The sequence below is a fragment of the Cyanistes caeruleus genome, chromosome 10 (assembly GCF_971803275.1).
Source record: "Cyanistes caeruleus chromosome 10, bCyaCae1.hap1.1, whole genome shotgun sequence".
Taxonomy (NCBI): domain Eukaryota; kingdom Metazoa; phylum Chordata; class Aves; order Passeriformes; family Paridae; genus Cyanistes; species Cyanistes caeruleus.
This window is the reverse complement of record NC_141710.1, coordinates 23690736-23707848: the sequence shown is the minus strand read 5'-3', so window position 1 is coordinate 23707848 and position 17113 is coordinate 23690736. Positions and strand designations below refer to the sequence as shown.

Below are 17113 nucleotides of genomic sequence, written 5' to 3'. Positions count from 1 at the left end.
GAGCGTGCTTTTTCCACAAAAAATAAAGTTTGATTGAACCAAACAGAGTATGGAAAAGGTCTCTCTCTGTTTCAGACCCGCTTGTGGGGCCTTTGCAGGTATGAAAGGCAGTTCCCGGGGAATAATTTTATATCAAGAATATATTTCAACACTTAACGTGTTCCAAGGGGATCCGTGTGCGCCACCCATCCCCCTGCCCATCCCAGCCTTTCCCCTTTCCCTGCACCTGAGCACCCCCTGGGCCAGGGAGCGCCGCTTTCCAGTCGTTTCCAATTCCTCACAATTCCCGAACTCCTGCCGATGTGGCCCCGCCGCCCATCCCGGGCTCCGTCCCGCTCCATGCTTTGGCTGAAATCCGCCCCTTTCAGGCCGCACTCGGAGAATTCCGAAGGTGCACACCGGGAATGCCCACGGCTGGGTCGGGATCGCTCCGGGATGGGCTCGGTGGGAGCCTCCCCTCCCTCCCTGATTCCGCCCTCGGGGCTCCCGCCCGGCGCCGCCGCTCCCTGAGGGGCCGGGGAGGCTGGGAGGGGCCGGGAGGGGCCGGGGCAGGCTGTGAGGGGCCGGGGGAGGCTGCCAGGGCTGCGAGGGGCCGGGGGAAGCTGTCAGAGGCTGTGAGGAGCCGGGAGGGGCCGGGGCAGGCTGTAAGAAGCCGGGGGAGGCTGTCAGGGCTGCGAGGGGCCGGGGGAAGCTGTCAGAGGCTGTGAGGAGCCGGGAGGGGCCGGGGCAGGCTGTGAGGGGCCGGGCGGGACCGCGGCGCCTGCGCGGGGCTCCGGAAGAGGCGGGAGCGGCCCGGGGCTGGAGCCGGGAGCGGGGCCGGGGCTGGAGCCGTGGCCGGAGCTGCAGCCGGAGCCATGCTCAGGGTGTTACGGGCCGGGCTGGCCCCTGGCCGCCCGCGGCACATGCAGGTACCGGCGGCGGGACCGCCCCGCGGCCCCCGAGGGGACGGCGCGGGGAGGGGAGGGAGCCGGGAGCGGAAGGGATGGAGGGACAGCCCCGAACGGGCCGCAGCAGCTGCAGGGAACGAGCAGCCGCCGCTCACAGCCATGGGGACGGGGACACCGGGAATGAGCAGCGGGGCGGGCGTGGGGGCCGTGCGGGGTGTGCTGAGAGCTCCGAGGTGACCGCTTCGCCACAGATGGACAGGAAGCGGAGGGAAGCGATTTGGCAGGTTAGCCATGGGCACAGCGAATCCCAGGATAAATTACGTTAGAAAAGCCCTCCAAAACCATCGAGTCCAAGCTGTGCTCGATCCCCACCTTGTCTCCAGAGCACTGAGTGCCATGTCCAGGAATTCCTTGGGCACCTCCAGGGATGGGCACTCCAGATCTCCCTGGGCAGCCCCTTGCAAGGCCTCACCACCCTTTCCGTGGAGAAATTCCTCCTGGTGTCCAACCTGAGCCTCCCCTGGCACAGTTTGAGGCCGTTTCCCCTTGTCCCATTCCTCGTGTCCTGTGAGCTGTGTTGGATCCACTCCTGGCTGACCCAGTGACTTTCTCTTGCCTTGCAGCTCCTGCTGACCTCGTGCAGGCACTGCTCCTCGGGGATCCTTCCCAACGAGAGGATCAGGAACATCGGGATCTCAGCCCACATCGACTCCGGCAAGACGACGCTGACGGAACGGATCCTGTTCTACACGGGCAGGATCGCGCAGATGCACGAGGTTGAGCCGAGCTCCTGGCAGGATCTTCCTGGGACTTACCTCCACACTGTGTTTTTCTGCATGAGGGATAATGCTCAGTCTGTGCACCATCACTCCTGCACGTGGAATCACAGAATCATGGAATGGTTTGGGTGGGAAGAGAAATTAAAGCTCACCATGAGCCATGGGCAGGGGCACCTTCCATAGATCATGTTGCTCCAAACCTGTGGTTTTGGTCACTTCCAGGGATGGAATATGAATTCTTAGCAAACTCCTTGAACTAATTTTTTTTTTTTCCTTAAGGTGAAAGGTAAGGATGGAGTTGGAGCTGTCATGGATTCCATGGAGCTAGAGCGACAGCGAGGCATCACCATCCAGTCTGCAGCCACTTACACCATGTGGAAGGACACCAACATCAACATCATCGACACACCAGGTAGAGACAGCTGGGAACACCTGGCCATTGCTGTTCCTCATGGATACAGGAGATGTGGTGCATCTTTGTGTCCCTGGTTGTGATAAAACATGGAGTGATGGTTCAGACTGACAGAGGGTTAGATGGGATATTGGGCAGGAATTGTTCCCTGGGAGGGTGGGACAGGGTGCCCAGAGCAGCTGTGGCTGCCCCTGGCTCCCTGGCAGTGCCCAAGGCCAGGCTGGATGGGGCTTGGAGCAGCTTGGGACACTGGGAGGTGACCCTGCTATGGCAGGGGGTGGATTAGGGTTTAAGGTTCCTTCCCACCCAAACCATTCCATGACTCCGTGCTCCATCACTTGAGCTGATGTGACACAGTGTGATTCCCTTGGCTGTTGCCCCTTTTCAGTGTATTCATCATTTTTATTTGTTTGTTTTCCAGGCCATGTGGACTTCACCATTGAAGTGGAGAGGTCTCTGAGGGTGCTGGATGGAGCCATCCTGGTTCTCTGTGCTGTGGGAGGTGTCCAGTGCCAGACCATCACTGTCAACAGGCAGATGAAGCGTTACAACGTCCCCTTCCTCACCTTCATCAACAAACTGGACAGGATGGGCTCCAACCCAACCAGAGCAGTGCAGCAGCTCAGGTTGTTGGCATTTACAATGACTCCTGAAATTCCATCCACATGACAGCTCATTAGGAACAATATTGGAAAAGCTTCTCTTGGGAGCTGCAGTTTGGAGAATTCCTGACTCAAGGTTAAATCCTGATTTGACCCAGGACAAATCTCTGTTGTCCCAAAACCCTCCAAATATTGGTGTCAGCCAAGACCTGCAGTGACCAAGGGCTGGGGTTTGATGTTTATTTTGTTGATGGAACTATATCAGGACCCACTTTGAAAGCAGCCTCTTAGTTTTCCCTAGATCCTGGTGCTGCTGAAATTCCATCAGGGAGGTGACACAGTTTGGATTCCTGGAGGTCCTGCTTACTCCCTGCCTAATTTGATTAATGAGATAAACTCATTAATATTCATTAAGAGAGAAGCAACTCTCTTAATCAAGCAATCAATCTCAAACGGGTTTCCCCTGCTGCCTTTCCTGTGGGAGTTGCTCCCTGGGCCTGTTGGGATACAAAGGGTGGGATACAAAGCCCTAAACCACAACTGGCTGGTTTTTATCCATACTGGCAGATTTGGGCACTGTCCAGAGGACAGAACACAGCGATTTTGTGGGAAGGGGATGTTGCTCAAAGACCATTTGGAGCACACAGGTAGAAATTAACTTTTTTCTTCAATAATTCCTGTTCTCCCTTTTTCAGATCCAAGTTGAAACACAATGCAGCTTTTGTTCAGATTCCAATGGGGCTGGAGGGAAACTTTAAAGGAATTATAGATCTCATTGAAGAAAAAGCCATCTATTTTGATGGGGCACTTGGGTAAGGCCTGGAAATTGCTTCTTTTCTAGCTGGATCTGCTGTTTGCAGGAGGAATTCATGCAGTTTCTCTTCAGAGATGAAACCCAGCTCTCTGGAAGTTTGGGAATGGGCTGGGGCTGGGGGTTCCGCTGCAGCTCTCCCAGTGCCTGGGGCCTGCAGGAGACTTGGTTGCTGTGCAGGGGTGGTGGCCACACTTCCCACCTGTGAAGGCAGGAGACTGCTCCATGATGGGATCCTGCAGCCTGTGTGGCTCCCTGGGATGGGGATAAGCTGTGGGTGAGGCTGTTGGGAGGTTTTCCTGATCCCTGCAAGCTCCTGCCAGGAGCAGGAAGGACTCTCCCACACCAGAGATAACGTGCTGATGTTCACAGGGGTTTCTTCCCAGGATCTACGTGAAGGGTGGGTTGTTTCCAGGCAGGGTGGTCCCTGTGGAGTTTCTGGGAATCACTGTGTTCCCTGTGTGTGCAGGCAGACGCTGAGGTTTGAGGAGATCCCGGCTGAGTTCCGGGCCGAGGCTGCCGAGCGGCGCAGGGAGCTCATCGAGTGCGTGGCCAACGCTGATGAGCTCCTGGGGGAGCTGTTCCTGGAGGAGAAGATTCCCACAGCTGCACAGTTAAAGGTACCTTCCTCGTGCTGGCTGTTCCCTCACCTGTGTCCCTGTCCCCTCATTCCTCAATAAATGTATCAGGAATTCTGTTTGCTGGAGTTGTGGCACCTCAGCTGAGCTCCAGCTCCCCCCAGGGAGGGCCCATTCCCAATCTGGTTTTGCTTTGTGTTGGAAAGAATTCTGGGTTTTATGGGAAGCCCTTCTCTTGGGGGGTGTCCAGGGGCCTGTGGGAGCAGCTCTTTGCTCCAGGAGTGGAGAAGCCCAGGAAAGCCAGGGAATTGGGCTGTGCTGCAGGAGGAATTCACAGGGATGTTTTCCAGCTGGCAATCCGAAGGGCAACGCTGCAGAAATCCTTCACCCCTGTCCTCGTGGGAAGTGCTCTGAAGAACAAAGGGGTGCAGCCACTGCTGGATGCTGTCCTGGAATACCTTCCCAATCCTTCTGAGGTGGAGAACTACGCTCTCCTCAAGCAGGGGTGAGTGCAGCCAGCAGCAGCAGCAATGTCCAGGAGCAGGGCTGTGGGGAGTGTCCCTGCCCAGGGCACTGCATGGCCTTTGAGGACCCTTCCCACCCAAACCAGGCTGGCATTCCATGGAATACTTTCCAAGCAGGAAACATTCCTAACAAGATCCACAATCCTTTACCATTGGTATCAAACAATGCCACCAGAATCTGGCACAGAGTCCCAAAGCTCCTCTCTCATTTGAGGATTACTCTGTACTGGGATTTTCCCACATTCAGTGTTAATTTGCACAGTGACTGTCAGATAATTCTTTAGAATTGATGGGGCCCTTAAAACCAGGCCTGTCTGGAGGAGGGAGCACATCCCAAGTGTGTAAATAGTGTTTTATTATTAAGGACATGAATCCCAGAATCCTTGAGGCTGGAAAAGAGCTCCAGGATCATCGAGTCCAAGCTGTGCTCAATCCTCCCTTTTCACCCAACCCAGAGCCCTGAGTGCCACATCCAGGAATTCCACGGACACCTCCAGGGATGGGCACTCCAAACCTCCCTGGGCAGCTCCTTCCAATGTTTATTCACCCTTTCCATGGAGAAATTCCTGCTGATTCCAGCCTGAGGCCGTTCCCTCTCCTCCTGTCCCTGTTCCCTGGGAGCAGAGCCCACCCAGAAGTGGGAACCCCAACAGCAGAGCCTGTAAATGTTTAGAGCAGACTCCCATGTTGGTTCCTAACATCGCCTCCTTCTCATCCCTGTTTTTAAGGGATTCCCAGGACCAATCCAAGTTCCTGTTGAACTCTGCTCGTGACGATTCCCAACCTTTTATCGGCCTTGCCTTCAAACTGGAGGTGAGTCTCACTCTGCTCCTTCCCACAAGTAACAGAGAGGGTCCAGGTGGTGCTACCAAAACTTATCTACAGCAGACTTTAAATCACTTCTTACTGAAAACCAGTTTATGTTTAACTTCAATTGAAATTTAACCTCTTTTTTAAAAAAAAGCTTCAACCATAAAATGCACAAATGCTGCCAATTTAAAACTTTATGGTGGCTTCTGGACCTTAAGTATTTTCTGGTTTTCTTAGCTAAAACTTGAACATTTGGCATGTTGCTGGCTTAGCTGAAATATTTTCAGGGAAAAATCCTGCATTTGGAAACAATGGGATGTGAGAGACTCAGAGAGGAAAAGTGCAGAGATTTAAGCAAACGTTTGCTACTTAGAGAGCAGCACTTGGGGATTCTTATGGAATATGGAAAAAGGCTGGCCAGGTTCCATGGTAACGTGTGTCTCTGTTGGGAAAGTTTGGGAGTTTGGTTGAGAAAATTGCCAAATTCCATTGCAGAGCCAACTGAAAGCTGTTAAAAATCAATCATTTCCATTTGTAGCGTGGAAACTCCCAGAATTTGTCAGTGCAGCTGGTGCTTGGAATTGGTGCTGGTTCCCAGAGAGATGAGATTTTGGTGGGTTGTGCTTGCAGGCTGGCAGGTTTGGGCAGCTGACCTACGTCAGGGTGTACCAGGGCATGCTGAAGAAATCGGATTACATCTACAACACCCGCACCGGGAAGAAGGTCAGGGTGCAGAGGCTCGTCCGGATGCACTCGGACAACATGGAGGTGAGTGGATCCCTAGGGATGGGCTGGCAGCCCTGGGATAGCCCTGGATCAGCACTGCCTGAGCCCTGGGATAACCCTGGATCAGCACTGCCTGAGCCCTGGGATAACCCTGGATCAGCACTGCCTGAGCCATGGGATAGCCCTGGATCAGCACTGCCTGAGCCACTGGATAATCCTGGATGGATCAGCACTGCCTGAGCCACTGGATAACCCTGGATCAGCACTGCCTGAACCGCTGGATAATCCTGGATGGGTCAGCACTGCCTAAAGCACAGGATGGTGTTTGCTCCTTAACAATTTTGCTTCTTGTTTAATCCCAGACTAATCCAAGCTGAGGCCTCCCTTTTGTCCTTTGAATAAAGAGGAAGATTTGCAGGGCTTGGAATTGTTTAAGGAGCTCAGAGTCAAGCTTTAAAACAGTGTTTATGGATTTTCTATAATCCAGGTGGAGTTTGGATGTGAGGGAAAGGCAGAATCCATCCCAAACCATTCCAGGATTGAAGGAACCTTGGCCACGCCTTCCACTATCCCAGGGTGATCCAAGCCCTGTCCAGCCTGGCCTTGGACACTTCCTGGGATCCAAGGGCAGCCAGAGCTTCTCTTATCCCAGTGTTGTCTGAACAGGAATTTTCCTTCCCTCAGGATGTAAATGAAGTTTATGCTGGAGACATCTGTGCCCTGTTTGGGATTGACTGTGCCAGCGGGGACACGTTCACGGATAAAACCAGCACTGACATCTCCATGGTGAGCCCCCCTTGCCCTGGCTGCCTCAGGCACTGGGAGTCACCAGGATTTTGCTGGAATTTGTAATCATCCCCTTTTCCTTGGCCACGCAGGAATCCATCCACGTCCCCGATCCCGTCATTTCCGTGGCTATGAAGCCTTCCAACAAGGTAGGAGCCTTTGGATCAACCTCTTCTCCCTGAGTTCCCTCCCTGTGCAGCTTTGTGATTTTATGGAACAGTCTAAGCACTGTTCGAAAGTGTTTTATTCCAAATATCCAAATATCCAAGATTTTGTCCCTTGGATAACCCAGGGCTGAGCTGGATGCTGTCACTCAGACAGAAACATGGACTTGAAATAAATAATTAACACTTCAGTCAAGAGTTACAGATCTTCCATAAAATATCCCCAAAGAGCAGAAATGCTCAGGAGTGGATGGGAAAACTTGAGGCTTTTTTTCTTGGAATCACTCATGGATGTGGAGTAAATCTTGGCTTGTGTTTCAGAATGACCTGGATAAATTTTCCAAAGGCCTGGGCCGCTTCACCAGGGAAGATCCCACCTTCAGGATCCACTTTGATGAGGAGAGCAAGGAGACCATTGTCTCTGGGATGGGGGAGCTGCACCTGGAAATCTATGCCCAGGTAATTTGGGAAGCACATTCCATGGATTCTTGCTTCTGCCTGCTTTTCCCATCTCCTCTTCCTCCTCCCTATCCCTTCCAGCTGCTTAGGGACAAGGTGAAATTTTAAGTCAGCTTTTGAAGGTTCTTTCTCTCCAGTGGTTCCATTCTGAAGGCTTCAAAAAGGAAATTTTGCCTGGAATGGTTTTAGGATTTGGTTCAAATCCATAAAAAATGTATTACACTTTGCTCTAGCAGCCTTTGCTTATAATAATTAATAATACCTAATTATAATTAATTTCTATAGGAAAATCCTCTGTTTCTGTGGTTTTAAATGTATCATTCTCTAATAAAAGCTGGTGCAGGGAGGAGAAAGGAGTAGTTACAAGGATTTGTTTCATTCCAAGTGATGTCTATATTTTAATCTTAACACAAAAGATGTATCTTAAATATTTAATTTTATTAAATATGTAATTGGATTAAATATTTAATTTTATTAAATTTGACAGAATTAAGAAAAAGTTATTTTTGCCTTGAAAAACTTGAATTTTAATAGCATAATTAATGCTGTTTCCTTTTCCTGCATCTGAAGCTGCAGGTCTTAAATGATGGGGAATAATTTGTTAATTAAAAAAAAAAAAATAACAAAAAGCTCCAAAAATCAATCCAACCCCCAACCAAAAAAAGTGATTAATCCTGATGAAGTTACTAAATAATTCCCAGTGGAATAACCCTGATCACTGTGGGTTTTTTCCTGCAGAGAATGGAGAGGGAATACGGTTGTCCTTGCACCATGGGGAAGCCCAAAGTTGCCTTCAGGGAGAACATCTCTGCCCCTGTGCCGTGAGTATTCCTGCTGGGAATTGTCACGTTGATCCACTCAGAGGGGGTTCCTTTGGAATTCTGGGATCAGGAAGGGGTGATTTCATGTCTGGCACCGTGGGTGATCCGTGCTGCCGTGGCCTGTGTGCTCCTCCCGGGCTGCTCCGGGGCCGTGGCAGCGCGACACGCGGGCCCCGCGCTGGGGGTGCCACAGCACGCTCACCTCCCAGGGCAGCACCTCCTGTGGGCACAGGGGCTGTCAGAACCTCCCTACAGCAGACTTTAAATCACTTCATATTGAAAATCACTTTATGTTTAGCTTCAGTTGAAATTCAACCTTTTTCAAAAAAAAAGCTTCAACCATAAAATGCACAAATGCTGCCGATTTTGAACTTTAGGGTCTGGACCTTAAGTATTTCCTGGTTTTCTTAGCTAAAACTTGAACATTTGGCACATTTTTCACCCTGAACAACCCCTCCCTGCTGCCCTCCTCCACAGCAGCAGCTTCCTGGAAAACTAGCATTTAAACCCAAGGGGATGGCAGTGCCAGGGGTCAGGGCTGGAACTGGGAAGGGAGATCCCTGGATTGTTACAGTCAAGAGCATCTCTTCACAATTTTCTGTGGTTTTCCTAAGGAAACACCTGCTCAGATCCCAGAATTTTGATGAAGAGTAGCACAGGATGTAAATGCCAAATAAATTCTGGGAGCCAGTTTCTGCTGGGGGTTACTGGGATTGCTGAGGTCTCTGTCCTGGGCCTGGAATTCAGCTGAGCATCCAGGATGCTCCAGCTGCCCCTTCCCTTTATCCCTGCCTACTTTGGCACTGGGGTCTCTCAAGGGAGAGCTGTGAGGGACCAGCTTTGAACCTCAGCCATTCCTAAGGAAGCCCAGAAATAGCTGGATATCCCTGCTGCTGTTCCTGGAATGCTGAGACAGGCAGGGATGGGGCTCAGGTCTGTGTCTGAGCTGGAGCTCACACAGCTGCAGTCTTAAAACATCCAAAAAAGGCATTTTAGGGATAAAATTATTTACCTGGGACACCATTTCGTGGAGTAGAACCACATAGTCAAACTGAAGATCTTCATCACTTCTTTTCTGGAAAGAGAGGATGAAAAGGGGTGGATTTAAGGATTCTCCCACCTTAGAAAAAGTGATTCAGTTCTTTGTGGTTATCACAAAAATTCCCTGATGGATTTCAGATAAAACTGGCAGCTCCTGATCACTAATGAAGCAGGTGGAGCTCAGGCACTATAACAAAATTAAAAACCTGGTTCGAATTTTTGTGGACTCCAAAACTGCATTGGAGACGCTGAATGTAAAGCTTTAAGCTGCTAATTCCTGCCTTACAGAGACCAGATCTGTCAGGAATTCTTTGGGATGGGAACACCACATTTTAGAAGGTGTCAGTTTAACCCAAACAATCCCAAATAAAATTGTCAAGAGGATAAGGACACTGCAGAGGCCTTACAGTGAGTGACAGTCAGGGATTCTGAGAGACAGAATAAACCCTGGCCTTTGGAATAGTCTCTTTTCCTGTGTTTTTCAGGGGAAAAAGGGGCAAAATTACCCAGGAGAGATGGCAGCTGGGTTACTTTATAGTTATTTGTCTCCTTTATCCTTAAATTTGCTAGAGAGGGGTTGAAAATCTTTAATCTCTTGCTGGCACACAGCCCTGCAGCAGCTGTGAATTCTCTAAAATGCCATCAGAGGGAGCAAAACATCCACAAATTCTGCTCCCACAAGGAATTCCTGGCTTTCCTTCTGACCCAGAACTTCCTGGAATTCACTGTCTGTTCAGAGGGACAAAACTTCAGGAGATTTTGGCTTTCTAAACACTAAATCCTGCTGCTTTTTCCTGGCTCCTGTGGAAAATCACTTTGAATTTAAAGTTGGTGATCACTTTAGGGTTACTGTTAACTCAGACTCGATTTTTTTCAAGAAGAAGACAGGAAAACTGGGAGGATCTGTAGAATTCTGTTAATTTATTCTCCTTGCCACAACTGCTTAGCTCTTGAAGGCTTTCCAGGGAAAGCCAAGGCCAGGTTGGATGTGCTTGGAGCACCCTGGGCTATGGAAGGTGTCCCTGCTCATGCAGGGTGGGAATGGGATGAGCTTGAAAGCCCCTCCAGCCCAAACCAGGCTGGGATTCTGCTCCTGCTGCTAACTCACCACTTGCTTCACGTGTTTAACTTGGGCAAGGTGGAGCTTGGTGTTCTCAGTGGAATTCTGCCAGATCACGTAGCCAGAGGCCACCCAGGCCAGCAGGTGGATGGGCTCCAGCTCTGGGGGAACGTTCCCGTGGCTGTCTGGAACCAAAATAAACACAGGATGTTAAAGAGAGCCCTTAACAGAACATTATCACCTCACACAGGGCTTGCTGCTGTCACACAACCTGCCACAGGGTTTGGAAGGGCTGCTCCATCACCACAGAGTTTTCCTCCCACCTCACACAATCCTGGAATGGTTTGGGTTGGACTGGACCTTAAATCCCATCAGTGTCACCCCTGCCATGGGCAGGGACACCTCCCACTGTCCCAGCTTGCTCCAAGCCCCATCCAGCCTGGCCTTGGACACTTCCAGGGTGTTCTCCTCCACTTTTTCCTCTTAACATAAATTCCAGGTCTCGAAGGCAGGGGTTGCTGTGAGGTGAGAGCAGCATTTGGGGTTGTACATTTGGGGTGTTGGATGTGCTGTGCCAGGACACCCTCAGAGGGAGCAGGAAGAGGTGGCAGTGCCAGCTGGTTTTCCAGAACACTCAGAATCAGGAATAAATGCAGTGGCTGTGACTGCAGACCCCCCAAAAAGAGGAAGGGAAGCAGCAGGGTGAAGGGCTGAGCCCTCTCCCAGCCCTCCCTCATACCTGGGATGTTCTCGGCCACAAGCTCCTTTTCCAGGCTCCTGATGCGATTGTAGAATTCCTTATCTGCTTCCTCTGTGCTCCTGAGCTCTCCTTGCACTGTGACCTGCACATCTGGAGCAGAGGTTTTGCTGCCCAGGTGATACAGAACCTCAGCAGTGCAGCTCACAGTCCTGTCCTGTTGCAGAGTTAATGATCAGCATTATTATTTGATGGAAATGTGTGTAACCAGGGTAATTTGCACTTCTGAAAACGTGATTTTTATGTAGTTGCTGTTTTCTCTGAGTCTGGTCTGGAGACATTTGTGATGATTTAAGACAGGGTCCAATTCCTGGCATTTCTGTGAGTGTTTAAGGGTGGGATTTGCTTTCTGCAGTGATGGTAGGGGTGCAGAATGTCCCTTGTGCTGTTCAGCTGGAGCTGAGTGACACTGAAATATCAGCCCTGCACCATGGTCAGTGGGTTCCTTTGGGTTAAAATTCAGCCTTTTGGGAGCCTGACTGGCAGTACAGAAAAATCAGGAGCATGATTCAAGATGTTAAGTGCTGTATCCACAGAGTGTGTAATTAAAGCAGTCTGACTCACGTTGTCCAGGACATCTTCCAGCTCCAGTTCCAGGTAATACTTGTGCCCAACATCATCAATGTCCTAAAAAAGGGAACATATTAATAACATTTATTTTAGCAAATGTTGAATGGCTGCATCCTGGACAAAATCAGAGAATCCCAGGATGGTTTGGGTTGGAAGGGACCTTAAATCCCATCCAGTGCCATCCCCTGCCATGGCAGGGACACCTTCCACTATCCCAGGCTGCTCCAAGGCCAGTTCCAGCCTTGCCTTGGGCACTGCCAGGGATGGGCACTTTGTGCCAGGGCCTCTCCACCCTCCTTTCTACCCCTGAACACCCCTGAACTGCCAATTCCGGGCTCCTGTGTGATTCTACACAAGAATTTGCCTCTTGGTTAAATACTCCCCTAACAGCCTTCAGTGTTTCCTTCTGTTACTCCCACTTTGCAGGTTATTATGAATTGGATCGTGCCCTGTATTTTTGTGGCTCTAAAGAAAGGAACAGCTGGGATTTGCTGTGTGCCTGCAGTGCCAGGTGTCCCTGCAAACCCAGGGCTGTGTCCTGGCACCCGCGGGAGTGCCCAGCGCCCTCCTCCTCCTCTTCCTCCTCCTCCCTGGGAGGTTCCTCCTGTGCCGGTGCCGTGTCCTGGGCAGGAGCTGTCACCGCAGGTGACTCTCGGGGTGTGTTTCCCATCTCAGACCCGCCCGTGGTGACACCGAGCTCCTGCGGGGACCCGCAGAGGGACAGAGCCGGTGTCACCCCCGCGGTGCCACAACCCCTGCGCTCGGAAAGGAGCCCAGCCCAGGCGGGGTCACCTGGAGCGGGTGACACCGGGGAGTTTGGGATGTCCCCAGACACTGCACGCTCCTCCTGTCCGCTGTCCCTGTGCTCTGCCCGCTCCTTGGGAAGAAGCCCTTCCCGGTCCCCGGTGCCGGTTCCGGTGCCGGTCCCCGGTGCCTGTCCCCGGTGCCTGTCCCCGGTGCCGGTCCCCGGTGCCGGTCCCCGGTGCCGGTCCCCGGTGCCTGTCCCCGGTGCCTGTCCCCGGTGCCGTTCCCCGGTCCCGTCCCGCTCACCTGGCGCCGGGCGCGGCGCAGCTCCCGCAGCTCCAGCCGCCGCCCGGGGCCGCCCCGCAGGTACCGCAGGTACCCCACGGCCACGGCCGCGGCCCGGGCGGCCGGGAAGTGGCTCGGAGGCAGCTCCATGGCCCCGGAGCCGCTTCCTCCTCCCGCAGGAAGCGCCCGGGCGGGGCCGGAGCGGGCGGGGCCGGCTCCGGGCCGCGGGACGGGGCGGATGCTCCGGGGTAGCGCATCCCTCCGGGCAGCCTGGGATGGCGTTTGGAACGGCGTTAGGTGGGATATCGGGAATAAATCCTTCCTCAGGAGGGTGGGGAGGCCAGGGTTTCCAGGGAATTTGTGGCTGCCCTATCCCTGGAAGTGTCCAGGTTGGGGCTTGGAGCAACCTGGGATAGCAGACAGTGTCCCTGCCCGTGGAATTTTCAGTTTAAATTCCCATCTAACACAAACCAGTCTGTGAGTGTCTGAAACGCAGAACGGGAATGTTTTCCATAGAAAGCTGTGGTTTGTGTCACGAGTAACGTGGTGTTTGGGGATTGCTGGGGTTTAGGTTTGAGTTCATCCACAAGAAGCAGTCGGGAGGAGCAGGCCAGTACGGCAAAGTGATCGGAGTGCTGGAGCCCCTGGAGCCGGAGAACTTCACCAAACTGGAATTTGAGGACAGAACCATCGGCACAAATATTCCCAAGCAGTTTGTGCCTGCTGTGGAAAAGGTACAAACCTTTCTCTGTGACAGAGAAAACTCTGATTCCTGTTGTTTTCCTGCAGTACCACCCACATTCGCTGTGCCTGCCTTGCCCCAGGAAAAGAGGCTTTTCCCATTGCTTCAGTGGCAGCAGGATCACAGTTGTGTGGTTTTACTTCATGTCCTGCATTCCTGGGGTTTCCAGTTAATTCAGGAGCTGCTGTTTCCTTTGGTGGTGTGTGCTGGCTCTGTTTCCCTTGTGAGAGCCTCCTGCTCAAGCTGCTTTTTCCTGGCCTCTTCTGCTTCTGGTTGTGGCCCCACAATTCTCCTCCCAACCCCAAAACACGTAAATTCTTCTGTGACTTCTCTGAGGCCAGTTATGGAGGGAACTGAGCTGCATTTCCTGCCTCAAATCCCAGATTCTCTTTCTTTATTGCCTCTGTGACTGCCTCACTGTATAATTTATCACACACAGCTTTAATTAACTTACCAACATCTTGGAATTCCTGTAATAACCTACAATTATTCTTTCATTTTTCCATGATGCAACACTTAAAAGATTTTTGACAAATCCTAAAAAACCATAGTCTTAAAGGAATCTTGTTCTCCAGGCAAGAGCTCTTTCCACACTGAGCATTATTTTGGGGCTTGGCCATGAAATCCCTTTAAAAGGCAAATCCTGAGGCCATTTTTCCTCGTTCTGTGATTTTGTATTTGTAAAATCAAACCAAGTTGCCAAAGAGTGGCGGTGCAGAGGCTGCAGATCCCTGTGGTGACTCTGAGCTGTCGTTCCCAGGGATTCCGAGAGGCCTGTGAGAAGGGGCTGCTGTCAGGACACCGCATCTCGGGCGTGCGCTTCGTGCTGGAGGATGGTGCCCATCACATGGTGGACTCCAACGAGATCTCCTTCATCAGGGCAGGAGAGGGAGCCCTGAAACAAGGTACAGGCTCCTCCTTGGATGGGATCTGCTGGCTGGTATTCCCTTCCTGAGCAGAACCTGTACAAGAGTTTATAGAATTCCTGAGGGAGGCTCAATAATTCCTGTGGCTGTACGAAGGAAATCCCGTTTTCCCTGAATTCAGTACAGCAACACCACCAGCTTCATCCTTACAGGCTAGGAAGAGAACTTTTGGTCAAACTGGGCCTTTTGGGAAAAATTCCTTCAGAGAAGGAGAGGTTAAACACTGGAAGGGGCTGCCTTGGTCAAACTGGGCCTTTTGGGAAAAATTCCTTCAGAGAAGGAGAGGTTAAACACTGGAAGGGGCTGCCTTGGAAGTGGTGGGGTCACATTCCCTGGAGGTGGCATTTCACAGTAGGGTTTAGTGAGCACAGTGCTGTCAGCCAGAGGTTGGTCCTGATGATCCTGGAGGTCTTTCCCAGCTCTAATGATTCAGTGATTATGGCTCTGGGAGCTGGAATTCCATGTGTTGATCATGGCTTTTCCCTGGCATTAACCATAAACCGTCTGCTGCTGTGTATGGGAGCAGCTTGCCTTGCCCCAGGTTCACCTTTGGCATTGGCTGCTTTATTCCATCCTTTCCCCAGCCATGGAGAACGCTGCTGTGCGCATCCTGGAGCCCATCATGGCCGTGGAGGTGATGGCTCCCACGGAATTCCAGGGAGCTGTGATAGCCGGGATCAACCGGCGGCACGGCGTGATCACGGGCCAGGATGGCTCCGAGGGATACTTCACTCTCTATGCTGAGGTCTGTGTGCTCACTGCTCCTCACCTTTCCCTGGGCTGGATTCCCTTGTTTTCCTCGGTTTTTGTGGGTACAGTCGTAGGTTGATTCCATTTCAATGTTCCTTCTTTTATCTCCCTCCTAAAAATGATTGGAGAGGATCACTGGGTGTTTTCCTGCTGGGTGGGGGGCTCAGGATAACCACTTCTTCTTCCCAAAATATCCTTGGAGGAATGTCTGGAGGTACCTCAAAACTTGCTGGTTGACTCATCACTGAATTTAGGATATTCCAGTTCCTGGTGCACTCAAATTCTCAGATTTTTGATGTTTCTTGCTGAAAACACACTGCAAATATAAATTAATTAAAATAACAGATACTTTACAACAGCAGACCATTAAATCAGAGCTGTTTACAGACAGCACTGACTCTTTATGTCATAATTGGGATTATGACAATCCAAAAGTGATGGGAAAAGCCTCATTGTGAGCAAACATGTTTGGATTTTAGGTGCCACTGAACGATATGTTTGGATACGCCACTGAGCTGAGGTCTTGCACAGAGGTGAGTCCTCATGGTTGTTTCTGCTAGAACGTGTTTGGCTCTGTAAATTTGGGCTCCTTGGATCATCCTATCTTGGCAGCTGCAGCAGGGAAGGAGATCAAACCAGAGCTGTGGAATTCCTGGCCAAACAATTCTTCCGTAGTGGAGGAGTTCTGTTTGGGTGGGATTGTGGAGGGTCCCTGGGTGTTACATCCCAGGCAGGAGGGGTGTGCCCAGCAGGGCTGCACATGGCCCATCCATCTCTTTTCCCAGGGAAAAGGGGAATACACCATGGAATACTCCAAATACCACCCCTGTTCAGCCAGCACTCAGGAGGAAATCATCAACAAATACCTGGAAGCAACGGGGAGGCTTCCTGCCAAAAAGGGCAAAGCCAAGAGCTGATGGGATTCCTCTGCAGTCCACTGAACAGTGTCCCAGTCTTCTCCACCAGCTCACTTCTCCAAGCCATGGAAGCAGCCCAGGCTGGCTGGGTAAGGTGGGCTCCAGTGAGATTTGGACTTGGAAATTTATCATAAAACCTTTCCTCTGGGGTGTTGTGAGCAGCACCAGGGGATCACCACGGGGCTGCTCACGTGTAAATGCTCGTGTAACAAATAGATGGTAAAACACTGCTGATGATTTGCTTGAAATTTGTCTTAATTAAGAGCTATTAAAATTATTTTATTTTTTACTTGATTCATCTTCATTTGGAAATGTTAAACCAGGAAACTGAGGCAAGAGCTGCTGGGTGGATATCACTTGGCACGTGGTGCTCCAGCTTCCCTCCAGGGAACAGATGAAATTTTCCCCTCCAAATCCTTTGGAAATGGCACAGGATCTTCCAAAGTCTCAACCCACTGGGAAAAGCCATCAGTCACCAAATCCACTTTCACTGGTGGCACAAAGATGGAGCTGAATTGCCAAGGATGCTGGGAGGAGCTGCCTCTTCCCAAAGCTGGGAACAACATGGAATTACTGTGTGGCTTGGTGATGTGGATTTAATGGGCTTGGGGTGTGGATTCATGTTTGGGCTTGGCTTTTGGCTCTTGGTTACAAATCCAAACCAAAGATCCCTTTTCCCAGAATCTCACAATCCAGAGGCTGTTAGAAATCCAAACCAAAGATCCCTTTTCCCAGAATCTCACAATCCAGAGGCTGAGTTGCAGCTGATGTTCAGCTCAGGAACCACTTGACTTTGCTGACTCAGAGACAAAACAAAGGGGTTAGGTGAGAAGATACTCCCATAATTCTGTATTTTTAATTATTCCCAGAATGTCCACGTTGAATTTTCTTTCCTCCTCCTTGCCCTACTCAGCTGAAAAGTGTTTTTGCAGATTCCAGTAAACAAGGAGTGAAGTTCCAGT

At 51.2% G+C, this 17113-nt stretch overlaps 2 protein-coding genes across 4 annotated transcripts; one reads left to right on the top strand and one right to left on the bottom strand.

Annotated features, from left to right (window-relative positions):
* Positions 1–288: 288 nt before the first annotated feature.
* On the top strand, positions 289–16440 carry GFM1 (G elongation factor mitochondrial 1). Of its 3 annotated transcripts, none has more exons than XM_086843938.1 (19): positions 289–555; positions 1139–1171; positions 1511–1663; positions 1946–2078; positions 2500–2704; positions 3376–3492; positions 3961–4111; positions 4420–4574; positions 5322–5406; positions 6034–6171; positions 6814–6915; positions 7008–7064; positions 7401–7538; positions 8277–8359; positions 13388–13550; positions 14319–14463; positions 15069–15229; positions 15714–15767; positions 16020–16440. In XM_086843938.1, exons 2-19 carry the CDS (start codon positions 1139–1141, stop codon positions 16149–16151), a joined length of 2205 nt encoding a protein of 734 aa, XP_086700064.1. In that variant the 5' UTR covers positions 289–555; the 3' UTR covers positions 16152–16440. The 3 variants fall into 3 exon arrangements, with proteins under 3 accessions (XP_086700064.1, XP_086700065.1, XP_086700063.1); XM_086843939.1 differs by having other exon boundaries at positions 294–444; XM_086843937.1 differs by lacking the exons at positions 289–555; positions 1139–1171 and adding an exon at positions 753–908.
* On the bottom strand, positions 7958–13003 carry LXN (latexin). The gene is made up of 6 exons (XM_023932687.2): positions 12838–13003; positions 11782–11844; positions 11200–11374; positions 10509–10645; positions 9372–9434; positions 7958–8579 (listed from the first exon to the last, which is right to left on the bottom strand). Exons 1-6 carry the CDS (start codon positions 12964–12966, stop codon positions 8442–8444), a joined length of 705 nt encoding a protein of 234 aa, XP_023788455.2. The 5' UTR covers positions 12967–13003; the 3' UTR covers positions 7958–8441.
* Positions 16441–17113: the final 673 nt, after the last annotated feature.